Consider the following 27,661-nt stretch of genomic DNA (forward strand, 5'->3'; position numbering starts at 1 on the left):
AAACTATTAGTTGCATCTTATTTTAAGTCTGCATTTGCCAACATTTACAAACTGCCTCATTTGATGATTTGTGACCCCTCCCGTTAGGTTGAGATTAGATTTAAGTTTCTATTTTTTCTTAGTTCTTCAATATCAAGTTAGCATTTTCAAATTGTAACTACGTAGAGATAAAAATCACAGATGTTTTTAACCAAAACCAATATCTACTTTTTATTTCTTATTACAGGTGGAATATCTTCCCTATGCCCCTTTTATCCTCATGTGTCACTATATACCACACACTTAGTTTTGTGTCCCTGCTTCCATTCAGATCCTTGCACTTCTAGTCACGCCAGATTCCCTTCAATGTGTATTCCCCAGCCCACTCCATTGCACTAGTCCCGTTTCCAGCCCTCTCCTTTCACTTCTGCCCCATACAGTCTTGCCCTCACAGCTGTTTACCTTCCCATTTCTCCTTGTATGTCTCTTCTCTCATAGTCCACTGCAATATTTCTGGTGAAAACAGAAGTCTGTTTTGAATTAAAAGCAACTCTTGAAGTAGATTTTACTTTTTAAATTGGTATTCCAGTGACTGAATTGAATGCAAATTGTGATTCTTCCCCATTTCATTTATCATAACTTGGCATGGGTAAGCAAGAACTGTATTTAGGGTACAGGTTTTCATATTTCTTTTGCATACCGGGATTAAACATTTCAAATCCAACCACATTACAATCCCTTCCCAATCTTGGGATCAAAGATTATATTGACTTCCCTATCGGTTAGTCTTTGGACTTCTCATTTAAAATACACTTTTGGTGATAATTAGCCCTGTAATCTGGATCAAAATTCTTCTTTTCTGCTCCTTACAAGAAACAATAGACAGAGTAACATTTTTTGTTCACAGCCTACGCTTATTTAATTAAAAGAGCATTGTCAAAGAACATAAATACTTGGTAGACCAATCCATAAATTATTTATATGCATCTATTTCCCCCATTCAAACAGTACAGTGCACATAGGGTTAAAAAAAGATAACTTATAAAGAAATCAGATTTTAAAAAATTAAGACAAACCAGTGGTACAGGAAGGCAAAACCAAGGCAATTATCACCAAACAACAAACTGCGTGCATCGCTGAACTTTTTGTACTATTGCTTATAAAAGCAATTCTTTCAACACGCAGGCTTAGAACCGATTTGGAAACTGTGAAGACATGGGAGCAGGATCCTTTGGAAAACCACAGAGGCAAGTAGGTGTGAGAATTAAAGTTTGAAAGAATACATTTTCTTCGGAATGTGGTATTTTGACTACCAGTGCAGTACATGTGACATTCTCAAACAGACGTGTAGCAAACTCCCCCTTTGGTCCCCAAAACAGCGCCTATGTCGCATCAGATAAAGGAGCGCGTTCCTTCTCAAAGGAATCGAGATCTCAACTTGCCCACAACAGGTGTGACTAGTTTTCCAATCTCTCCCCCACCCCCCGCCTTTGGATCCTTAAAAACTTTGCCCTGCCCAGAATAAAAGTAAATCACAGATACCAGAAAGCAATGAAAAATGCATGAGCGGATGAAGATACTTCCAGTTGAGATCCTATAGTTTGACCTCTTTTGTCACACTTGCAGTCAAGTATCCAGTGAAATCTTTCAACTAATGAGCTGCATGGACGAAAGTTGATTTGTGAGAGAAGTAAATAAGGGCCAGCAGTACAATAAACAGTAGTTTTCCATTTACAGAGAGTAGTATATAAAACCGCATCAAAGCAGAGAGCGAATTAAATGCATAGCCTTCTTTTCCGTCCCAAAGAGTCTTCTATCTGAGGAAAATGGGGAAAAAAAATCTCTTTTTCATTACAGAGTTATGTAACAGTTTACCAGTATATGCCATAGCTTTGTAAATTAAAGAAGAGACGCCACACACAATTCCCAAAGAATCTTAATACTGGCACAACAGTAGACCTCAGCCAAATACATTACTATTCAGAGTTATCCATTTGATTCCTATGATATACTGTAGGATATTTTCTCTGCCCCCTCCGCCACCCCAATAGAGGCAGTTACTTGATGCAAATTAACAAGGATATTGGGTGCACTTGGAAATAATTAACCGAAATATAAGATGTGTTTTAAACAATTCTTCATTACAAACTTGAAGGACCTGTGTGCTTGGTTGCTCTTTTACAAGTACTCTCAATAAATGGAAAGTTGAATACTGCTAATAAAGTATGCAGCTCCCGGCTTGTGATTGGCTCCTTGAGTAATGGAGACGGGCAGGTAATAAATGCTCAATATCTCATGTTGAGGTAGACATCCACGAAAGAGTGATTGCTGTTCCACTGCCAAAATCTGTTCGTCTGTAATGGAGCAAGATTCTTTCACCATGTAGGATGATGCATGCAGGACTCAGCAATTCTTGTTGTGAAATCAAGGGGTCCAGGAGAATGTTTAGGTGCTCGAGTTCTTTTTTTTTTTTTTTTTTACAAGTAAACATATTTCAGCAGCTGAAATGTAATCACATGGAAAGAATTTACATATCTTCTATCTGTGCCATTTTTAATGGAAAGTGTTTTCAGTCTGTGACTGATGATCGGAGTGTCCGCTAAAACCCTTTTGTATTGAAGCACCCACCAACAATTAACTCTGATTAATAAACACGGCTCAACTTCTGTGGTGTCCAGGTGTATATCAAATATTGTGTTTGCACAGATATTGAAACAGAGTTCAGTGTAATGCCTTGGCATTTTGTACCTGAAGTTTAACCTCTGACAACAAACAAAATGACAGGTCACTGCAAGGGGCTGGCCAACATATTCTCCTTTTTTGAGTGGTGAAGCAGGGAGTGTCCAAAGGGTCAGCGTCGTCATCGCTTGGTGGCATGGGGGTAGTTGGCAGAGAGCAAAACCATACTATGTAACAATAGCGAAGCTTCCGGCTCTGAAAAATACAATCATAAAATATAGTTCTTTAAAATGAAATGAGGCACGTTTTTAGCACTGAGGTGTTCCTAATAGCTAATAAAATCAGAAGCACAGTGAATGATAAAGAACAATTTCTAAACATGTATAAATCCATCACCTTTTACTTCAAACCCATTACTCCAAATAAAAATCTGTGCTGGATTGCCTGAACGAAGCTTATGCTATGCATTTAAAGAACTCCATCTGAGGAACACATGTAGTAATCTTTGGCAGGAATATAAATAAGAAGGGCAGCTGCTCGCTGGATGGGAAGCCAACTCTTTGTTATGGTACTGTAGCACTCCCTGAAAAGTTCAGGAGTTTTCTCAATTCAGCACAAAATAAGGTTTTTGGACTTTTGTTCCAGCTTCCTCAGAGTGCATCTCCTTCTCAGATCCATCTGGAATTTGGCTTTACAAATCAAACATTAACACAAACATGCTCATTGATCAAATATATGTTGTTATAAAGATCCTCTGGTGAAACTACAGTGCGTGCTCTGATATGGGAAGAAATTCTAAACTTTACACATCAAAATCCGAACATTTGGACCCAAGCTTTCGACGTGGCATTAAAAAATCTGAACGCAAAAGAGCTATGGGATGTGGCACCTTTTTAGAAAGGATGAACAGGATGTGTATTGTTTCATTTCATTTCTCTCAAGACTAAAGGTGACTTGCACGAATTTGACTACACCTTATGTCCAAGGCAAGAAGGATTGGATTTTAATGAACCAATAAAATGATTATATAAGACTAGATGAACATTTCAATATGCCAGTATTAGTAATTTTATATGTAATTTTAGCTCTGTTTAAAATGAAACTGTCCAAAAATGCCATTTTAATGTTGGAAATCAGTGCTTCCACAGATTTAACGAACATTGCCCCAAAGATCACAATAAAGGTCAACATTTGCCCTATAATTTTATTGTAGACAGTGGTGTATCGATTAACATCGTGCCTGTCAAAGTGCAACAGCCTATCTCCTGTGCCACATCTCGACCCGTCAAACACATACACAGGGGCTGCTTCTAAACCATTGCAGTCAATGGTCATTCACTGCAACATTGAAACATAAAGCAGTATCTGGACAAGCGACAATTTATGTTCTTCAAGGAGCTTCGTCCAGTGCTTGCCTACTCAGCTTTGCTACTGCTGCCAACATGGGATTGATATCCCTCAATTACAACCTACACACTCAATCTGAAGTAGTGAGACATTGGACATTCGCCCTGTTTCTGAGTAGCCCCGCTTTCCACTTGCAAGGAGCTGTTGAAAAAGAACTAGAAATGCTATTGAAACACGACATCATTGAGTGCATCACTGGTCCCACGCCATGGGTATCACCCATAGAGGTGGTGCCAAAAAAGGACACTTAGGGTGCAGTGCGCATCTGCATTGATATGCGCCAGGCCAACAAAGCGATCGACAGAGAAAGACATTCTGGTCCACACATAGCGGACATGATCACGCAGTTGAATGGCAACAAACTCTTCTCCTGTCTTTATCTGAACAAGGGATACCAGATACAACACTACTTTTTCGACTCATGTTGTTTTGCTCAGAAAAAAGGTTGAGTTTTGGAGTGTTGTCGTCTGCAGAAATATTTCAGGATGTTATACATCGAATAATACACCTTGTCATGAATGCTTTTAACTACAGTGATGATATACTGTTTTTTGGAACAATGGAAAAGGAGCATGACAAGGCTCTTACACAAGTGTGCCAATTACTTGCTGCTGCAAATCTCACTCTGAACGCAGCAAAGTGTGAGTTTCACAAGCCCAAACTTAAATTCTTTGGACACATATTTTCTGATGGGGGAATGACTCCTGATAAAGTGAGAGCACTATCAGCTACCTGTACCCCACAAGATGTCACTATGCTGCAATCCTTCTTAGGCATGGCCAGCTATTGTTCAAGATACATTTGTGATTTTGCCACAGTGAGTGCTCCATTGAGAGAACTGACAAAACAACATGTCCTGTTCAAATGGTCTGATGAATGTGATCAAAGCTTCAAAAGAACAAAACATGCAATTGAGAATGCAACCGACATGGCAGTCTTCAACCACAAACTATAAACTGAGATCACAGTAGTTGAGAGCCTGGTGGGGTGGGCGGCAACCCTTGCTCAACATAATGGTCATCCGAATGCCCAGAGACACACTGTCTCCTATGCAAGTCGAAGCTGTCTGACACAGAACATTCCTATTCTCAGCTGGATAAGGAGAGCCTGGCTGTAGTGTGGGCCTTCAAACATTTTCATGTTTTTCCATATGGAAAATGGTTAACTATCATAACAGACCATCAAGCGCTGCTCACCATTTTTTGAAATCCAAAAGCCAAGTTGCCCCCTCGCATCAAGAGGTGCGGTTTGAGACTGCAAGAGTACGACTACGCAATTGTACAGTAGCTGTTATTTTTTACGAGGACTGCTAAATTGTCACAGTTCAACATCCAAAAACGCTGAGGAGTACATTAACTTCATTGTGAAGTTCTACGCCAGCAGCCATATCCACTGAACAGATTATTGCTGCTACCAGTGCTGACAAGAACATGCTTATCCTCAAAGACATCATTTCAACTCAAGCCTGGAGAAGGGGTGTTCGACCTCGAAGGTGATGTATTGGGAGGCTCAAGGATTGTCATATCTGAGTGCCTAAGACAACAGGTCATTGAACTAGTCCATGAAGGACATTGTGGACCTGTAAATACCAAAAGAGCACTAAGAGACCAAGTGTGGTTCCTGCGCTTAGATGAGCGAGCTCAGAAGAAACTGAAGGAGTGCCATCTTTGCAACTGCCTTACCCCAGAGTAACGCAACATCCATTGACTTGTCTAACCTTCCTGCACAGGCCTGGGAAAGAATTGCAACCGATTTCTTTGGGCCCCTAGGAAACAGACATCTCATTGTAGTCATTGAGGAGTATTCACGTTTCCCGTAGGTAGAGGGGTTATCAACATCCCGTGAAAAAGTCATTGATCGACTGGACAACTCAGTGTGGGGTATCCCTGCCATTCTTGAATTGGACAATGGTCCGTCGTTTAACAGCAAATAATTCTGAGAGTTTCTAGCCAGAATGAATATCAAGCATGAAAAGAGTACATCTCTGTGGCCCTAAGCAAATAGTGTTGTGGAACCATTTATGGGTACCCTCAAAAGGGTAATTCAGCAAGCATCAATGGAAAGCAATCCATGTGTCAAGCCCTCCATGCTTATCGTTCAACTCCTCACTCCACAACAGGTGAAAGTCCCGCCACCTTGCTTTTTGGGAGAGCCATTTGAACCAAGCTGCCATAATGGACAGTAGGCAGCTTCCTTGAGTGCTGGTAAGGTTTGTGTCACTGACACTTCTCGAAAGTGCAAAATGAAGATGTACACCGATCTGAGTTGGAGGACTCAGGACACCATCTTCAACAAAGGTGACTTAGCACTCGCCAAGCAGAAGTGAAAGCGGAAAACAGACACTCTGTTTGCTGTTAATCCTCTGAGGTTTGTGACGTGCAAAGGACACACAGTGACGGCCCATCAACTTGGACAGACCATCACATGGAACTCATCACATTTTAAGTACCTACCCCTGTGATCGTCAGCTTTTGTACTTACCAACGAGGCAGTCCTGCCTGACAGTCCAGATCAAGCCTTAGAACCTGCACCATCAGAGTAGGAAAGTGCCCCTTTTTGACATGGTCACCCCCACTTTTTGCCTGGAATTTGATGCAATTTTGGCAGAAGTGCACTGGGTTCCTGCTATCCAGGCCCCCAGTGTCAGATCTCTTTTCCTAAAACTGTACAATTGTTCCCCCAATTGGCAATACCATTATCATCCCCTGTAAGTCCCTAGTAAATTGTTCCCCTGATACCTAGGGCAGCGAGTTTAAAGAGGTTCCCTAAGGGCTGCAGCATGTATTTTACCACCCTAAGGGGCCTCTCACCACACTCATGCAAACGGCCATTGCAGGCTGTGTAACATGGTGCAGAGAAAAGTTAAGACACAACGTGGCACCCCTCCAATGTGCCATGCCTGCTAACACTGCAAATGTAAGTCACCCCTACAACATGCCTTAGAGCCCTAAGACAGAGTGCACTATATTACATACGTGGACATATATGCCCCTGTAATGCCTTAGTTAGGTTCTTAGATTTTACATGTGAACAGGGAAGCCATTTTAAGCACGTGCTGGAGCCAGGGGTCTACAACCTTTTCTGTGATAAGAGCTACTTATGTTCATTGAAAATTATCCTGAGCTACTGTAAGTGATGTGATAGTCCATTCAAGACTGTCAGCAGACATCATGAGTGCATTAGGCAGGGTTGCCAGCAGAAAAGTAAAACAACACGATCAATATGTAATGCATCTACATGTGTAATGCATAACAGCCATAGCTGCTATTTCTTGGCACCAAGGTAATAATATGAGTAATAAATGTCTCCAACTCAAATAATAGCTGTAAATTTATTTCTGGGAATTGAACCATTTTTTTCCAAACACCAGCATACGAGTTCTGAAAATACACACATTTTCGTCCCAAATACATGCTTTTTAATTTTGGCATACAAATAATGATATAACCAAGCAAAGGCTTTCATTTTAGTAATCTGAGATGAACACAAGTGAGCTACTCACAGGTTGCAGGAAAGCTACTGGCAGCTCACGAGCTACTCGTTGGAGACGCCACTGGTAATTACGAGTTCTTCAGCTACATGATGGCTTCACTGAAACCAAAGATGTTTGGTAACAAACATCTCACATTAATAAGGCCACACTGATTCCAGTAATGGATTTATTAATACATGCACCCAGAGGGCACCTTCGAGGTGCTCTCTGAAAACCTACCGACTACTAGTGTACTGGCTGAATGGTGTAGACAAGCCTGCGACGACAGACAGGTTTCTGACCCCCTGCAGGTGAGAGCCCATGCTCTCTTAAAACAAAAACAATTCCTGCTCCAGCTGGAGGGTGTTGTCACCTCCTCCTAGCAGGATAACAAGTAATCAGCATATCAAGGCAGGGTGCTTCTAAGGCCTCTGCCGCCATTGATATGCAACCAGGCTTCCCCTAGACAGGGGAAATGCCACCCACTCCCATTTTGCACCAGGACAGGTAGGAAAATTAGCTAGTCAGTAGGCATGTTCCCCATCAGGTTAGTTCCACCACTAAGGTGAGTTACCGGACGTGAACACGAAAACTAGAATTCCCCCAGCTTTGTTTCTGGTGGAATTAGGCTCACTCGGTCAGGGTTATGCCCACTCCTCACAGGACGTAGTCATATAGAGGGTGTAGTCTCCCTAAAGGTAAGTAGCCCATTGGCTACTACCGATCACTCCCCTTAACACCCCAAAATTGATTAGTTAAGGGCACCTCTGATGCCAGGAACTTAGATTTTGATGGGTCCAGAAGGAGAGGACAAAGAAGAGCCACAAGAGAACGAGAACTGAAGACTGCTGTGGACTTTTGGCACCAAACCCTGCCAGCACCAGTCTCGACAATCGTGACCGAGTGACTCGTCCTGCAGCTGAGTAACTACCCAGAACCCCAGTAGACTGCCAGCCCTTCGCAAATTGCCAGTAATCTCCCTTGGAGTAGAGGAGCTTCTCCCCTGCAGTCCGCAGACACTGAAGAAGCAGAGTCGGCTTTACAGTGTTGCGGCTCCCTGGCCAGCCCAACCCAGGAAGAGCTACCTGTGCTCCTAGTGGTCAGATCTGCCGCCCCCCCCCCACCAAGGGAGAGGACACCAGGATTGACCGGCACCAATACCTGGGGTACCAGACGCCTTGCAGCAAACAAAGCCTATGAGAGTCCTATCTGGACTCCCACTACCTCGAGACTGAGCAACAATCGAGGGACGTCAGCACTGCAGAGACCCACTTCACGAGTGGGCCAGCTGTTCTGATTTCTGCACCCTAAACCGGCAAGACCAACAACTGCCAGGGCCTTGGATGCACAGAGCCCAGCTGACCTATCCACTCTGCACCGAGCGCCCCAGCCCGGGTACTAACAAACCGACTGTGCTCGCTTGTTCTCAGGATCCTTATGACTCGAGCCTCCCATTGGAAACTCCTGTCCCCTTCTGCAGCCTGTTTTTAAGTGTCCCCCTTTTTTCCACCTGCATAGCACGCAATGCTACCAACCCGACCAGCCCCTCTGCACCTAGATGCCCCGGGCAGGTAACGAGTAACTGGTGGTGGTACTTTGGACCTTGGCCCCAAACGGCTCCAAGTCCAGAAGGAGACCCCCAAAAACCTATTGTAAAAAACTGTAAGCAACATATGCCTTTTTTCCCAATAGAAAAGCATTGCCGCGTAAAGATGAATTTAAGTGAACATTTTACTTACCTGTAAAAATGGATATTTAAAAAAAAGTACTTACTTGATAACGAAGTTCTTGGTATCAACGCTTACATAAAAATGTGACATTGGTCTCGGATTTATTCTTGTGTGTCTCTCATTTTTTGCCTCTGTGAGTACAACAAATGCCTAGCACTAGCCTCTGATAAGCCTAAACTGCTCGCACACACTACCACAAAAGAGAGCATTTAGTGTTATCATTTTTGCCTCTATACTAATAAGGTTGCCTGGACTCTTTACACACTGTTCCTCGCTTTGGTCCACTATATAAAGAGCCAGCTTCCTGCAATCAGTGCATGAACAGAGTGCATCTCAATCACTTCATGCCACTCGATCTGGCCGACTAGTGTGAGCGCCTCGACGACTTATTGAAGAAATATAATGTAACTGTTGTTTGTACTTTTTATATAACAAGAGGGAGATGTAGTGTCATGAGACTATGTGTGCTAGGACCCTTGCAGTTCTGGGTGGACTCAACAGAGGAAGTACGTAACTGGTTGGGAGGTGTTAAGGTGTGGTTAATAACGGAGGAATAAAGACGTACATTCCAGAGCTCCGAGTATGGAGTATTCATCTGCATTCCCCCCTGGCTGGGGATAACCCTACAATGGGCAAACTAACAAACCAAAAGGCCATAACTCATACACACTAAGAAAACAGTCAACATGATGGGACACATTTTCAAAAAAAGAAAGGAAAATAAAAAAATATGATGAATTGCTTACAATATACATATAAGCTGTGAAAAGAGCAGGACTGGGGTTGGTCTAGGTTTATGCAATGCTGACGAAGGAGGAACATTGCTGTCGACTTTAGTTGATTATATGGCATTTTACTATGAATGTTGTGCCCAAAGACTTTTTATTAGACTCAACTTAGTGTATAAATAATTCTGTTTCAATAAAAATAATAAGACTATCTATTTCATATTGCAGATTAAACATATGGTTTGTAAATTAAACAATTCTGGACGGAAGATTCACAGCCTATATTGGATAGTCACAAACCAATCAAATTTGAAGGAACTCACCTGCCTATTCTTGGTAGGTACATTAAATACTCAGTATGGAGCATGCCCAGTTCTGACCAACGTTATCTATATACACAAGCCTTATTCTTAGGATTCTTTTGCAAATACATGCGGAATATTCATGATTCGATTCGAGTAAACCTAGTGAATGGCAGTATGATTTTCCAGATTTTCCAGATTATCCTATCTCTGTGTCCACTGATTTTCACCTCTCCTTTTTCCTCTTTTTCCTTATCAAGTGTCTCCACATACATATATAAGATAATTTCAAATAGAATTAGCCTTTTGTACATATTGTAAATTTGCTGAGCTGTGTTCTTAATGTGGGGGATATTGAGTAAATATGAAAATGAGATATAACGTGACATTTTTTCGTTATGTTTGAATAGATTTTTTAAATGACCACTTTCTACTGAATAGTATTTATGTAAATATGTCTGTCAGTATGTAAGCTTGAGTTTGTCAGACCAATATCCACTGTAGGATATTTTTTTAAAATGTATGACATGTGTGTAATTGTATTGTATCTGTGTATTTTTTCTAAACAGCCCTGAAGAAGTCCTGTGTTAGGACGAAACGCGTCGGCTGTATCGCTTTGCATTGTCCAATGAATTTGGAATAAAGAAACTGAAATCAAGGATTACCTTGTCCTCTTATATTAATTTGAATACAAACAAAGTGACACTGTTTATGAATTTGTGGTGCATCTTAGCTTATGTCAGATTTGTCTAATCTTGTTCTCTAGGGAACTAGCATTGTTACAATGGGTGCTATTCAGAATGCACACATACCCTTGACCTATGTGTAATAGCATATTTCTGTGGGAAAGATACTAAAGGGTGACATTAATTTCAGGTGCTGGCAAAATAGAAGGTTCCATTGTAAATCCATTTTTTAGAGGGTATATGACACATAACAAATAAAAATAAATGTATCTTGGTACTGGTGACTGTATTAGAGGGATTGCAGGATGAAGAAGGGTGAAAGACATATGGCAGCCACACCCACTCTTATAAACATATTGGAATGAAGTGATGAGTTCCAACAAAAAATCTTTAGGATATCCAATACCAAATAAACTCTCTATAACATTAATGGGCATACGCTCGACAACAATGAGAGGCGTGTCAAGAAGTGATTAGACACTCCGATTATACATACTGTTGGTAAGTAAAGAAATAGCAACAAATTGGAAAAAGGTATATTCTCCATCTATAAATAGTTGGCTGAAGAGAAAATGACCAATCACAATGATGGAAATGCCGGAACACGATCTGAGAAACTAACATAACAGACTCAGCACCATATGGAAATTGGTACAACAAGGAAAACCTAACTTGGCATGTGCAATAACAATATATCGGGACCCATACTAAGCATCAGAATTGCAAAGAGACACGTCTTTCAAACGTTGATGTCTTGAATAGATTTGTACCAAGTAACATTAAGCAAACAGAGATGCCATGCATAACAAGATGTAATAAACTTTTTCATCTCAATCTTTTCTGGTAAGTTGGGCATAACGGGGAGGGAAGATGTTCGCATTTACCAGCTATAAAAAGAACCTCTAAAGTCAATGGGATCTCTCTGAATCGGTATGCTTCTGGATGCTCAATTTATGTTACTGTTAAAATCAATAATATGTCTTTAAAAAAGATACCCTTGAAGAAAACAATGACAAGCGAAAATTGGCAGTATGTGGGGTCCTGTAATAATAAAGAGCCAGTCCTCTACACATAGAAATCATGCGCTTATATGCCACTTTCTCCAAAGCTTCATCTTCTTGGTACCTATGTACAAGCAGAGAAGGCAAACATTCCAGACTTCATATTTAACATCACACTTATTTTGGACTTCAAGGACTAATGCAGGTAAAATGGAGTCCAGATTTATAAACAGTTACAACTTGAAACTTATGCTACCTATGATGTACATAGTCTTATAATACACACAGAGCATAGGAAAATGCTGTGTGTATTATACAACTTTTCCTGTAGAAGAGAAAGCAAATCCTACATCTTGATATTCTTGGCAGAATTATGATGTCAATGGTTAAATAACATTAGAAGAGCAGACTGAATTAAGGGTACATAGGTAAAGCCATGCCATGCCAGGAGGGTACCTAAGTGTGCTGAAGTTCACCTCACCTCACCTCACCTCCTACTCCTCAAACTACCGGTCAACCTCAACACACATTAGGACTGGATTTAACCATTAAAGTAACTCCGTAACCACTCCCTCATGTCCATGTGCCCAAGCCTCAAGGGAGGACTTGTGCGGTTAGGATTTTGTAAACTATTCAAAGCTTGTATATTGTATTCAATGAAAGAGAGCAGCGGTTAGAGGTATCCAGAGGTGGATTCGGTCTTCCTGCACGTTTTCACGGAGTGACGCTGATATCATCTTCTGAAGGCCACAATCTTTAAGGTGCTACTCTAGTGCAAACAGGGCTAAGAGCTATTAGTTAAAATCAACTTTCTTCACCTAAATATAGAAAATACATTATATAACATGGGCTCATCGTTTTTTTTTTTTTTTTTAAGTTATCTGTTCTTGGAATTTAGATTTAGAAGAATACACACATTCCCTTGACTTTTTTGCTAAATTACTGTAAGGATGGGACCCTCTGTAAGCTATTTCCCTTGATCTTAACCGCAATATGCCAATCCAAGATTATTCTTTTCCAAATAATACTATTACAGATAAGCAATTTTACCTTTCAATTTGTCGGAGAGTTTCAGCCACTGAGTCAACCAAGTTCTGCATTCGGCTGAGCTCATTTCCACAGAGTTCAGTCCACGGACATAACAAGCCTGGGGAGCACATTAAACAAGCAAGTAAAATTGTGTAAGGAACCATATTTGTTTTAGCGCAGTACCTAGATCGCTTCTTTTATCCCCATCTGTGGGCCACAAATGACAAGTACTTATGCTTTGAAAATGCGCCAGTTTCTACAAAAAGCAATTTAACATGTGGTGAGCTTGTACTTTTCAAAAGCATTAGTTGTTTTGACAACGTCAATAGTAAGGAACTCCCTGGAAATTGTGTTTCGGCAGGTACCCAGTGAAGCATATGCCACCAATAAAATCATCTCATTCATCTTAAACACTGAAGATCCTCAGCACTGTCATTGTTACAGTGCGAGTCACTGGGTGAGTAAAAGCATTAATTGTGAAGGAGAATCATTCAAAGTCAGTCGTGGTGTATCAGCTAGCAGCACCGTGCATGCTCTGGAGTGCTGTGTGTAAGGTTGGGGGAGGTGAACTAATACATGTATATCACTTAAGTGGAGTGATAAAGGACACATAACTGCTTGCAAAAGTCTCTCTCTACAATCTTCCTACCAGTGTCCTTGCATCGGTTTAACTTTTTATATTCTGTTCATGTGCCTTTTCCTACAGTTGGCAGCTTTCTGGAAAAGAGCTTCTGAATCATAAGTCACATCCTCTGGCTCATAGAAGTGAACGGTTCTGACACAACTAGAAGGATGCAGAGGAGACTCTTTAAAAGGAAATTAAAGCTATGGCAAGAAGAAAAGCAGGATCTTCTCACAAGCAGTGTTTCCAATTTACACTTTAGAGCTGCCTTTATTATTTCATGTCGTGATACATGTGGGTTTGGAAAGCAAACACTTTCTACTTCAAACCAAGGACTCTGAAGCTGCTTGCATTCTAACCTTAAAATCTGCCTTTTTTCCAACACAGAGACTCGATAACTGATTAATCAAGGCAGGATGGAATGTCTGCTTATGATGCGGCACACGTGCAAATGTCGCTAGCAAGGTTAACACACCTACAGGATACAGCACTACTGTTCCACCATTATCCAATAGTGAACTCACGTATGGGGAAAGATACTGCCAGACCTCACAACATATCAAATAGGAATGAAGTAACAGGTGGGCATGACATAAGACAATTAACCACAAGACAATTTAAATTGTAGTATGAAAAACAATTAAAAAGCTACCCGCAAATTTTGCAGAAAATAATAGTAAAAAAATGGAATAGGTTATTTAGACAAGTTCTTACAGTTCGTAATTCTTCTTCGGATAACTCCTTCACTCCTTCTTTAAGCAGAGCCACGTCCAGCTGGTGAAGTTCATAGGTATGACTCCGAAGCCGCCGTCTAAGAATGAAGCTCGGATAGCGAGGGGTAAGAAACAGCACCCGACTCAAAGCTTTCTAAACTTGCCAAACAAAAAGAGAGGGGTTGATTAGGACAATGTGAAAGGAAATATCCCTTCTCTCAACACTAGCCACTAGCCAACAGCTGTAAAGGATGCTGCCTGCAAAACTGATCATCTCCTTAAGCCGTTTGATTTTTTTTTTTTAAACGCTTCCAAGAGAACAGTCACTATCGCTCCTAATAAGGGAATCTACCCCGGAAAATTAGCAGAAAAATATGCCCCATTGAATTTGAAAGATCGTTATTTTTCAACTATGAAGCATTGCTCCACACATGGAAACACACATGGGCTTCTACGACATGGTCCTACATGGTTCACTTCCGTCCTCACCAACTGCCATCAGTTCATTCAGATGAGAATATTAAGAAGCCAGAGGCTCCTCTTGAGCTGCAGAATACCCAAAAGATCCCGATTTTTCCCCCCAGTATATACAACTCTACATGCTAGCCTGTGAGACCTTACTCACTGACAGCAACATTGAGATGCTTCAATTCTTTGAAGAAAGCCTCTCTACTCATGACATTAGTTACTCAAAATCCTCCTCTGGCCCATTTAGAACTTGATGCTTAGCTCCTCCCTAAAGCTCAATGAAACTAATAGAGAGTTCCTTTCCTTCACTAACAGCAGCAAACTAGAAACCCCAGCCTGGAATTTCGTGATAAAAAATGACAGTCACCCACTAGTTGACATCCAAAGCAAAAACTCCATTATTCACTGTTGATACAAATTTCTCCATCTTTGAAATCATAGCTAAACAAAACCAGCATGGTACTAGCTCTCTCTACAAAAACGAAATTTAGAATAAAGTTATCTGAATGAGAGAAACCCTCTGCTCAGCAAGGTTCGCAACACTGATTAAAGTCATGCTGCAACTGGTCTCATCATAGGGTTGCTGTAAAAGTGAGCCAGAGATGTCACTGGTCACCAAACATTCAAGTACAAACTTCTGACTTAGCAGGTGAAACAGCCAACTGTTCAAATATAGTCATATACAACAATTGTTAACCTGCTGAAGTATATTTGCAGTCTACAGTATCAAAGATAGCTCTACCCGACTAATCCTATTCTGGATCAATAATGTCCCGTCTTGCGGTTAAACCTAGCTCTTCATTCACAGAAGAGAGATCCAACCTCAAGTCCAAGCTTTCAATAGCTTGCTCATCTTTGATGTAAACTAGTATGCTCTTTTGCTGCATGGCCACAAGCGGGTCACCTGTTGGAGGTTTCAGGCCACAATGAAGTAGCACTTACCATTTGCTGAGTCTCAAGATGTCTCATGCTAAGGGGAGATACTGTAAATGCTGGTGCCACTGCCAGGAGATGTGCAATCTCAGGATGAGAACCTTGCTGAAACTGAAAAGAGAAAGTTTCTTTATTCAAACAAAAAACCTTTCTTTTTGTATACACTGTTGTAGCAGATACCAGTGCTGCAGCTCAAAACGGTGGCGGGCTTCAAGTACGTGGAGTCCCCAAAATTCCAGAGACAGCGCAAGTGACATCACACCCCCTTTGAAACTTTATTAGAGTTAGAGACTCACAACTTTCCCTCGTACATCATAATTGTATAACATTCCAGATCCCATCACCAGGTTTACTACAGCTTTGTACCTTTAAACAGACAACATTACTACATACACCGGAAACTTTCTCCCGGTATCCTTCACTAGGGGTGCTATGGAGCAGATTACCATCGTTGAAGAAGTATCCAAAGAAAAACTAGAGACAACTTAACGCTGTTAAAGGTATGCGTAAAAGAAGGCTACCAGAATGGGAAACTACTCACAGGAGTATCATGCCAGTTTGCATACTGATCTTCTATTAATGACACCCAACACATGAGCAATGCTTACCCCCTTGCATTTCGAGGAATTAGACTACACAAGCTGGTCATAGAAGTGAATGGCACCAACTTGGAACCTCCAGCTCATCCATTGAGGAGTGCAACTACAGGAAATGGAAAGTGAAAATCTTACTCACCATGGCATTCCCCGAATCAGCCTGTCGAGACTGCTAATAAACTGAGTGAGTGATTGTCATAACACAGTTATCTGTCCACTAAAAGCTCAGCAGTCTGTAACGAAATGTGGAGTACCTTTGCCAATAGCTGCTGTAGTCGCTCTTGAACTGTCTTCTCTGTTGCACTGGGCACGGCCTTCAACAAGCCATTAAAGATTTCTGGGTAAGCCTCTACCCGCATACCATGGTACACCTTGAGGAATTCGGTGAGCTGGTTGGGTTTCCAAAAGTGCCGTATCAACATCTGCCGTGGAAAATAGTACCTTTAAAACAGAAATCAGAAAGGAGAGTCATGGGTCAGCCCACACTTAATTAAAAAATAAATAAAAGGATTTTGCTCCACTCTTCTTCAAAGCCTGCATTCTCTGCACCGGCCATAACAGAAGGAAGAGCGAAGGGATCCATGTTATTGGGCACAGTATCGATCCAGAGTTAGCCTTCCTTTTGCCAACAATGGTTATCTGATACTTAGGTAAAATTGGTGCAAACATCGTGAATGAAAAAAAGACTCCCAGAATGCACAGGATTAAAAAATAAAGCTCCAAAAGTAGAAATGAGGTACTCCTAGTGATACGGATTTATTTAGCAGTTCACCCAAAAACATGCTAACAATTGTTTGATTCATCCCTACACCTGGGTTTTCGAAAGTAGCTATTTAACAAAAATCAAGATCTATGACTTTAGAGAAGACTAAAGCAGTCATGCTTAACACAAAATATTTGCTATGTTATTAAGTGTATGTAAAATCTCGGATGTTATTAATGGTGCTAAATAAACGGACAAAGGCAAAAAAATATTTATATTTGAGAACAAACATTTCTGGCATTCATGACCTGCAAGTGACAGGATTGGAAGATTTCAATTTGCGCTGATGTTGAAATCATGGAATGACAAAAAGAATTTCCAGCATGGCTGAAAGGTTATAGACAGAATAAAAGCAGATAGCTTGTGGAGTTTTTTTATGGACTAAGGCATTGGGCTAGTTTGAGGACAATGTAGAATGGTTTAAAAATCACTCTTAGCTCCACTGAAGCCATTGGGGGGCTGTAGGTCATGTGAGACGTGTTCACACTTGCAAGCCTAAAACACCACATGGACTATTATATCCTGCACCACATGCAGTTCTCTTAGCAGGGATGCTTGAATACCCGTTTACTGGCTAGTCCCACAATCCAAAGCGGTGACGGATGTAATATGTTGGGTCTGATTGAGGGCAAGTGCTGGTGCTTGCAGGGAGGTAAGTAAAGGCATGACTGTCACTTAAACTCCTCCAGAGTATTAAACTCAATGCAAAACACTACCTTTTTTAGACCTCAAGAGTGGGCAGTTGGAAATCCGATTCATAAGTCATCTAAGTGTCACTTTCGAGAGCTACTTACTGAAACGCGGGGAGGGACTAATACCTCCCAAGTTACTCGATCAAGATTTACGAGAGAGACTGCGCTAACACAGTTTTGTTTTACATTGAACAATATTTCAAAGTTGCTTTTACTAAGTACGTTTAATAGCATGCGCAATATCTGAAATACTCTCACTATGCGTTTTGGTGCAGATTGTAAAAGTTTGTTTGTACCTGCAGGTTTCACAGATTCTATTAGAGCAGGAGAAGGGGCAGGACTGAAGAAAGGGGCAAAAGTTAACTCTTGCAGGAGGTCGCTTGAAAATAGTCTTTCGGGCTTCTTGTTATCACATGTGTTTTGAATTCACAATTTGTGGGTTGTTTTTATGTATGGAACATTGCTTGTGTAATAACTTTTTAAACAATAAATACATCTTTTTAATATAGGTTGGTTTCCTATGTGGTACTGTGAATATTATCGGGGTTGAAGTTCTTTAATAATTAGGTTTGTGATTGAATGTGTGAATATGGATGAGTAATATATGCCCAAAGGGAATCGTTTTTTGACATTACAGTCGTATTTGAGCCCTGTCCCTTTGTGGTGAGGGTCTCTATTTGTATGATTTGCTACAGAGATCCAAACCAGCGTCAACCTATCCACCGCAAGGGACAGTGGCGCATATCTGCATGAAACGCATACACCGGATGTCACGGACGACCCCACTTTAATCCCCTCTTCTACTACTAGTAGGTCTTCCCCAAGATTGCAAACACTACACTGCACGGGACATACATACCTAGACGGACCACTCACTTACGGAGGCGGGATCACTGTTCGCAGACGGTCACCTGCTCCCCTTTGCAGAACTGACAGCTAATACTGGCCTTCCTAGAGGTCAGTTCCTCATGTACGGGTGGTTGGTGGCGGATTGCCTCCAAACCTTGCATATATCAGATAGTAAACCGGCAACACACCCAATCCTCCATGCTATTCTGCAAATGGGCCCAGGACATCACATAGTGACATGGATATTCAAAGCGATCCAAGAACTCAATGCAGTAACACTCACCCCCCCTGCGGGAAAAATGGGAGGTCGAGCTTCAGAGGCCACTTCATGAAAAAGAATGGGAACAAGCGTTAGAATATCCAAAAAAAGCATCCCGAAACTACAGATTTAAAAACATACAGTATTTTATCTTGCATCGAGAATATTTGATGCCAGAAAATCTTCAACGATACTACCCTAACACGCCATTCTCATGCCAGAGATGTCAAGAACCCAGCGCAACCTTTTTCCACATGTTCTGGAGCTGCCCAACGCTACCTGCCTACTGGAATATTATACACACCACAGTACATGAGGTAACGGTGCTCACCGGCATCGCAACATGGGAAGCCAGCGCATTAGGCACATTCAAGCATCGCAAACAACCCAAATTCAAAACGAGGTCTGCGTCTCTGGCATTCCTATTGGCCAAACGGAGCATTGCCATGCACTAGAGAACCCCGTTGGGGCTCCCTTTGGCCGCATGGAAAGGAGCAGTCGCAAAATGGGAGGAAGATGCTCTACGATACGAGACGTTTGAGGCATACGTAAACCCAGCATCTCCATGTAGTGGGCGACACTCTTACACACCTTCAAGCATACAACAGAACACGCCGGGTCCCCTCGGTGACCGCCAAATTCCCCACAAGCCTCTCTGGAGTGACTTAACCCAGAGCACGAACAAGCTGGCCACCTCAGCAAGCACAGCATATAGATCGCGAACGCAGGGTGGATATGAACACCATAGACCAAACCTCACTGATGCACGTCCCCTTGATGCCCTCTCAACGTAAACACAAATGAGAACTCTCAGTAATGCTCATCCACATCTAATACTATACACCTTCCCATACACAGTGTAGTCCCAAGTTCAGTTCAATTATGGTTATTTTCTCCCCTGCATAATTGATTCTTACATTTAGCAATGCCAGGGACAGAGATCAGACACAGCTGCAATATACAACACAAAGCTGCATCCTTCACCTGGGAGTAGAATAATGGCAGAACACCAAAGAAGAACATTAGGCTGTACAATTGTCAACAGATAATATGGTAATGTATCCAACTGCATGTGTAAGCTCTTACGTAAACCTCAATTGATATGGTCATTTGCATGTATACAATGAAAACCAAATAAAAAGAACTTACCCAAAAAAATTATGAGCATAAGGGATAAAGACGGATAGTCCATCAAGTACATAAGAAACAGCTATATATGCAATGGAGAGGGGAAAAAGAGAGAGAGAGAAAATATGTATGTGTGTATGTATGCAACAGAAAGAGAGACACCAAAAACATTGGGACGATTTTAGCCCTCAATAATTCGGATCTAATCCTTCTTCAATAAAAGTACACAACACATCATTTTGATCCTTCAAGAAGCAGTCTTTAAGAACAATCACACAGTCTACTTACATCAACACAAACACGAGGTAGTTGGCAAATGGTGGAAGTGAAAGCAGGATCACTGGGGCTGCCTTAATGACATCTCTGCGGAACTGAGAAAAGGTGCAGCAATTAATGTCAGGGCATCAGGGGTTTATTTAGAATACATGAAGGATGCTGAGCTCTGTCCCATCTGAAGTAAGCCCTACCCTGCCCTAAACCATTTTAAGTGTTAAGCTCTCAACCACTCCCCCCCCCTCCCCCCTCCCCCCACTGCCCACAAAACTGGAATACACTGTGGCCTGCTGCAGTAACAAGCAGGTCACTGGTGCATCATGGAGAGTTTCATGTCAGCAGAGTGCCAGTGTGCTGTCTCATTGTGACATGCTTCGAACTACAAGATTCCCAGAAAAAATAAGTAATCATAGTAGGTTCCATCACTAGAAGACGGAACTTGTTGTAATGGCCAGAATAACGACAAGTATCAAAAGGAGGGAGGTTGCTGATGTTCTGCTGCCTGAAGATTCACAATGAAATAACCAAGCACCCATCTTCTCTTAACTGCACCAGTATCTGCCAGGCTACTCTCCAGCTGCTGAGTTCCCAGACAAATATGGCCTATCTTTGGGTCCTGGTCTTTTTTTTTTTTTTAAACAGTGTCATAAAGAAGCCTCTTTTTTTTTTTTTTTTTTAAACAAACTTTTACTGCTTTTCAACAATAAGTGTTGCAGTTACAATCAGAAATAATACGTTTTTTGCACATTTGCGTCAGCTCAATCATTGACAGTACGTGTGAGAAATAATGGTTCGTACAACATATTTACTGGAATTCAGCCCGCCTTTAACAGTTCGTAAACTGTCCTACCCCTTCTCCCCTTACCTGCCTCGTACGAACTTCAGGAACGCATTACAGTTTATCTCCCTCTCACAATAGAGGGCCACAACTCATGCCATCTCAGAAAGGCATACAACCTAAGGCGTCTCGTATTCATACCCAGCGAAGTTCAGGCTTCCCCTAGATCATGGTCGGAAAGTAGGGAACTGTCAGCGGAATCAGTGTCAGGCACTCCACTAAGGCGTCCCAAGCTCCGGCTTTATCTATCGTGCTGGGACGCCCTCCTCACCTCCTGATCAAAACTGCGCTTTCGTATCCAGTCCATAGGTGGAGTACCTCCCTCCATTTATTCACCTGGGGCGTCTGGTGGCCTTCCATTGCATCATAATCTCTCGCTTCGTGAGTACTACTGCTAGGTCCACGAATTCAGTGGTCATTTTGTGTTTACCTGGTTGTGGGAGTCCACGCCAGTGGAGTGCATGGGATTGTTTTCTCAGTGACTTCATTGATACTTGCCACTACTCCCTTTCAGAAGTCTTGTAAAGCAGAGAAGGCCCATACCATGTGGATCATTTCTGCTGCCTGTTCTCCAGCACTGGGGCATGCTACAGCAAGTGCTCCAAACGTTCGCTTAATTTTCCCCAGGGTAAGGTACACCCTATGCAAAAAATAAAAGTTGATTAACCTAAATCTGGTATTGCAAGAAACTGTGCAGGTGCTACCTAGTATTGTGGTCCAGTCTGTGATCGGGAGAGCCATGTTTTACTCCCATGTCAGGGGCAGTTCCTCCAGAGGTGTATTTATATCTGCACCTGATATAGGATAGTGATTGCTTGGGCCTTACCAGTTGTTGTGCAGAAGACCAGGCTACTTTCATGGACTGGGGGTTCTGCTCTCCCGGCTCTCCAGTGGTTCCGCAAGGACGCCACAGCCGCTCGGAGCAATAAAACTGTCCCTGGGAAGCAGCTCAAATGCCTCTGAAAGGTCTATAACGATAATAGTTTGTGGTCTCTGTAAAGGTCCACAACTCGGGTTATGCCAAATGCTGACCACTCCAGCAATTACCTTAGTGCCCCAGTCTTGTTTGCGACCTCGTAGCCCTGCAAGGTATGTATGGAAAGTAAGGTAGGAGGGCTCAGGTATGCTGCAAACAGCGCTGCAAGCAGGGCTGTGTGGCCTGCCGCTCCATAGATTCCCCTATGATGTGGCGTTTGGGAGTCAATAGGACGTGGAGCAGCGTGTGGAGGCTGCGGGTTCCAACAGAGGCATCTCCCCCAGGGTGCAATTGTGAGTAGAGGCACTGATTAACCAATGGATTTGGGCCGCAAGATAGTAGGCTTCGAGGTGTGGTGCCGCAAGTCTCCCATCGGATGTAGGTCTGCGCAACTTGGTCATCGCCACCATATGCCTACCTGCTCCGCAGGTAAGTTCAACCAGTAACAAGACAAACTCCGAGAACATTTTGCGGGGAATGATAAATCGGCAGTGTGGGAAAAAAAAATTAAGCACGCTTGGGAGTGGCACAATTTTTGCTATTGAAGGTCTGGGGCTCAGGGGGTACATTGTGTCTCAACCCTATTGTGGTTTCAGGGGAGATGAGGCTGGAGAGGGAGTGAGATTGGTGAGTGGCGCTTGGGATGGGCCTGGATAGTGGAGCTCGGCCAGAAGTGACAGTCTTGCATCTTACTTCAGTGGCGCCGAGTCTCTTCCCCCCCCCCCCCCCCCCCAAAACAGACCTCTTGTTAAGCCATGCATCCTTAAAGAACATGAGTTGGACCTAGTAGCATTAGGCTTTCATTTACTTTTTTTTTTTTTTTTAACTTGCTGGTGTGTTGTGTTCAAACTGAACACTGCTTTGCCTGACATGCAAGAGCATTCATGGTCTCCCTAATACCTCAAGCAAAAGAGACAGCAGTCTGGGTCTCCTCCGTGTTGCTAAAGGCAATTTTAATTGTAGCGACTATTAGATCTTCACTGTGCTCAGATGGTGGAACATGCTGCCAATATTATTAGACCAAAGACTAATAGCCTCTCTCTTTTAGAAAAGCATTGAAATCCTTTTTCTTTACCAAACGGGAACTAGGAGGATTTATCCTTCAATCTTAACTAACATGGCTTCCGTTCTTGTTCTTTGCCTTTTATTAGTTGCAACATGGAGAATGGTTACAGGCGATACGATTTGAGGCTTGGATTATTGGGATTTCTGGTTGGCTAGGGCTTGCGCCAAAGCCAGGCAGAAACCACCACTCTAGTCAGGGCTGGGGAGTTACACGCCAAACATAACCCCTGCTCACCCCCTTAGTAGCTTGGCACGAGCAGTCAGGCTTATCCCGGAGGCAATGTGTAAAGCGTTTGCGCGCGCACACAGCAACAACACCCTAGGCCCACCACAAAAGAAACTCCACACAAGGTTATATATAAAGAACTAGCCTTTGTATTATACCAAAACACATTAGATAATATTCACACAATTTACACTGTGCCAACTGGCACTGGGCAGAATTTTACAAGGGACTATTTACACGGGACAGGGCCACATGGGCCACTGTCAGAATTAGCACAAATCACCAATAGTAAATGTAGAACATATACCAATGGAAACACAAAGTAACTGTAGAGCACAACCAGTAACTACTGGCGCAATAATGACCTCAGCGTCATCACACTAGAATCGGGTATAAAACCTTTCCTGCATCCATCACAGGGGCATAAACACATTATGCAACTTCTCATTAGTCTAACGCATTAGACCTAACCACCTAAGTATACCTACACTAGGGGCGTATATCGCACAGGGAAGTACAATCTCCCTAACATCAACCTAAACAGGTAAAACAACCTCCTAGGCAGAAATCCTATCCAGAGGTATAAAACACAGGGTGCGCAAAACATGCTATACACAGTACATTTCCTAACACCCAATAACATTAGCATGAATCACAATAACACCTCAATCACATTAGGGTCCAGGTCGCACCAGAACCTAAACGTAGCAGCTGCCCACTACTTGCTGGGCAGCTGGGGACAAGAACAGGGCCTACAGGCTGCAGCTGGCACCAAGTGCTGCGCAGCTGTGGGAGTAAAATGAGGCTTGGGCTCTCAATGGCCCTTGAAATAGTGTTCAAAACGTTGGAGCCACCTAGGCTCTGAAAACAACATGTCCCCATAGCGTTGGAGCCTCAGGGCTCTTGAACAATAATGCCCCCTTCGTTGGAGCCACGAGGCTCTTACAATGCACATACCCCCGATGGAGCGGCCGTGCGCTCAAAACAAATATGTCCCCCTGGTTGCAGCGGCCCGCAACTGCGGCGCCGCTGTGAAGGTCAGCTCCTCATGGGGGCAAGGAAGGATGCTTACGGGCCCCTCTGGCCCTTTAAACCACTAGGCTCACAATCGTAGGAGCGGCCCGCAACGGCGGGTCCGCTCATGACAAAAATAGGTACCTGTCAGGTAACCCGCCCAGCCCTCACTCACCGGGCCTCTGGGCGGGGACTCTGCTCCTCACTGGCGGTCATGGCTGGGCTCTCACCTCATGAGAGCCCCGTGCTCTCGATGCGCCGGTCTTCACCCGGTCCCCTATCTCGGGACCGGGAATTTGCAGGGGGAGCCTGCGAGGCTCCGGGACCTCTTCCGGCCGGAAAATGGTCGCACTTCCGCTTCAGTCCCGCGGCCCCGCCCACAACCAGGCGGGCCTCGGAGGCGATCTTTGAATGTGGCTCGGGCCGCGGCGGTGATTTCTTTTGTACGAGGGGTAGGCTCCCTCCAAATCCAAGACACAAGGCGGGGTGGGCACCCGCCCAACACGGCAAATCGCGGGGTAGGCTCCCGCGCCGGACAGGCAAAATGCGGGGTGGGAACCCGCCACCAAAAATAGCGATACAGGCGGACATAAGCGGGGTGGGCTCCCGCAAACCAAAGCAACAGAAGCGGGGTGGCACCCGCAAACCAAAACAAAGATGAAGCTGGGTGGGCACCCGCTCTGGCAGCATCTCGGGGGAATCCCCACGATGGGGATTCCCTCCACACAGACGGCAGCCCAGCGCTGCGGAGCTCCAGCGCTCCTCTGGCTCAAAGAAATAAAGCAACATAGCTCTCCCAGGGCGCAAGAAGCCAGAAGAAGTAATGAAGCGCTCACCAGGCGCTAGAAGTAAAGTCCTGGAAGTCCATCAGGCATCCAGGGGCTTGGCATGGCCCAGGGAGGCAAGCCTTCCCCTGGGCCCCAGCAGCAGCACGCCCCTGGTATATTCGAGTCAGAGCAAGAACATTTTCATGGGGTCACAGCCCCTCTTTTATACACAGATTCCTTCGTCTCCAAAGGTGCAGGGAAGGGGCGAACCAGATGCAACTGGTTCCTGAGCACTTTGTTTTGCTCAGCCCCTCTCCCTATTCACAGGACAGGCCAGGGACATTAGACGCACCACAGGGGGTGGAGCCAGCATTGTGTGGGGAAAGCCCAGCCCTATTCAGGTCCCAGGTGTACTCCTCCCACTCATCAACATGCAGCTCTCTCCACCCACCACTGGGGCAGACCCATCCTGGCTCCTGGAGCCAGGCTCACCAGCCAATCACACGCCAGACAGTCACTGCACATTTATGCCAGCGTCTAGAAGTGGCACTACTATACTAGTCACAGTAACGCCGCACACATCATCGCGCAGCATTTAATCTCACGAGTTTGCACATACCAAACTCGGCCCTGCACTCCCCACGCATAAGGAACTAACATGGTCACTCAGATCCCCCATGCATTCCTATGGGAGGGCAGGTTAGTCTCACTCAATGTAGCCCAGAGCGCACGCACTTTACACTGGGACACAGTGTTAAAGCGCCTAGAGGCCTAAATCCACTAATACACCATAGGGAAAAGGCTAGGATCATGCAAAAAAGTTCTAGGGGTGAACTTGCCAGAAGGGCCCAGTCCAACAGATTATAAATAGTTTTAACTTCGCTTCCAGGGTTAGGAAAGCCATTAAAAAATGTGTGTACCCATAAATGTAAAAGTATGTAGTTTTTCCATTAATTTTGCACAGCCATCAACCCTAACTTTAACCTCTGTTTAGCGTCCATAGCCTAACCTGAGTTTAGAAGAAAAGGTGCCACACTAGCTCCATATTAAAAACAAAAATACCCCAATATTATGAGCTAAGATCTTGTAATGCAGCACACACATTTTCTTGCAGCCAAGCTCACTTTTGTTTCAAGGAAAAAAGCCTGAACAAGGGCTGTAATTAGTAGGAAGCTCTTTTTCCATTTAGAACATGCTACTTTCAAAATAAAAGCATGCTTGTAGTACCTGGCTGCTAAACTTCAACAAATGACATGTAAAAAAAATTAACAGCGTTGCCTCTATCTTCATAGTACCCCAGGCATTTATTGTCCAGCTATGTAGGAGCCTTCCACATCCATAATACTGCTCATCGTCTCCAGAAGGCCTCCAGTACCTGCCAAGAACTGTGATTCAGGAGTGCTTGTGCTCCACCTGGTCACACAGGTTTGGGGCCCTCTACGGTTTACACGTCCCCATACCTGTCTCACTTTCTCCATTTCTCTGTAAGGCAGTTCGTAAAACTGAAGATTTTCCTGTGCCATTTTGACCTTTATTCGTCCCACTTCTTTGGCTTCTGACATTAGCAATTGAAACCCTGTGTTGAGAGTGCAAAACAGAGGAAGATAAATTATTCCTGTTTCTGACACCAAAGACAAGATGTAAATTGTGAAGCGGGAAGGCGGATGGCTAAATCTGGTATGACAGCCTCTTATCTATAGACATACAACAAAATAGGTAAGTCTACTGGGGTGGGAAAAGGGACTTAAGAACACTAAGAGCTTTCATAAATAATGGAGAAAGTTGACCTAAATCAAAGCTAAGATATAACCCAGTATAAATCTGCAAGCAGGACAAACGAAGATACAGCTATTTTTATGTAACCCTAAAAAGTGGAGAAACTGCAGATGCAAGATAGCCGTCCTGTCCCTTCCCTTTTAGCGGATTCATGGTTCATATGTGGTGTCAGTACACAATCTCTCCAAGACAACTGACATGGCACTGAAGACAATGAACCAATGTCTTATGGTCAGTTGGAATTTGTTCAATTATGATGCACCACTGGATTCTGTTCAGTTTTTTTTTAATGGGTAACCAGCTTTGTGATACCTTTACCTACATAGATACTTATTGGTGTTTAGCAATCTAAGGCATATAATTACGGACCTGTCATACCCAAAAAGCAGCAAGTATAGATAAGTACGGCAAAACTTAACATCTATGGTGGCCCTAGGATGACAAATGAGCATCGACTGCTATAAAACTGCGATTCTTAAGGATGTTAAGTCACCTCTCTCTCCCTGATGGAGTTATGTTAAACCTTAACCATTTGGAAATACTCAAATTTGGCTTATGTTCTGTGCACTACATTTTAAAATGGGGCCTATTTGTGTTCCATTAGTCATGCTGGAATTGCAACACTTGAAAAACTAAAAGGGCAATGTGAATTCCCAGCCCATGAAGTGTTTTGTTGATCTCCCCACGTCG

General features: G+C 43.2%; 1 protein-coding gene across 1 annotated transcript in view; it reads right to left on the reverse strand.

The window, feature by feature from the left end:
* Window positions 1-872: 872 nt before the first annotated feature.
* Window positions 873-27,661, reverse strand: part of LETMD1 (LETM1 domain containing 1) — a 38,083-nt gene continuing 11,294 nt past the window's right edge. The window contains exons 3-9 of the mRNA XM_085600791.1: window positions 26,656-26,771; window positions 20,325-20,407; window positions 16,600-16,786; window positions 15,759-15,860; window positions 14,350-14,502; window positions 13,035-13,131; window positions 873-2,913 (exon numbers count right to left, since the gene is read on the reverse strand). Coding sequence (XP_085456917.1) covers window positions 2,840-2,913; window positions 13,035-13,131; window positions 14,350-14,502; window positions 15,759-15,860; window positions 16,600-16,786; window positions 20,325-20,407; window positions 26,656-26,771 — 812 coding nt within the window. The 3' untranslated portion in view covers window positions 873-2,839. The remainder of the gene's footprint in view (window positions 2,914-13,034; window positions 13,132-14,349; window positions 14,503-15,758; window positions 15,861-16,599; window positions 16,787-20,324; window positions 20,408-26,655; window positions 26,772-27,661) is intronic.

The sequence above is a fragment of the Triturus cristatus genome, chromosome 4_2 (genome assembly GCF_964204655.1).
Source record: "Triturus cristatus chromosome 4_2, aTriCri1.1, whole genome shotgun sequence".
Classification (NCBI taxonomy): domain Eukaryota; kingdom Metazoa; phylum Chordata; class Amphibia; order Caudata; family Salamandridae; genus Triturus; species Triturus cristatus.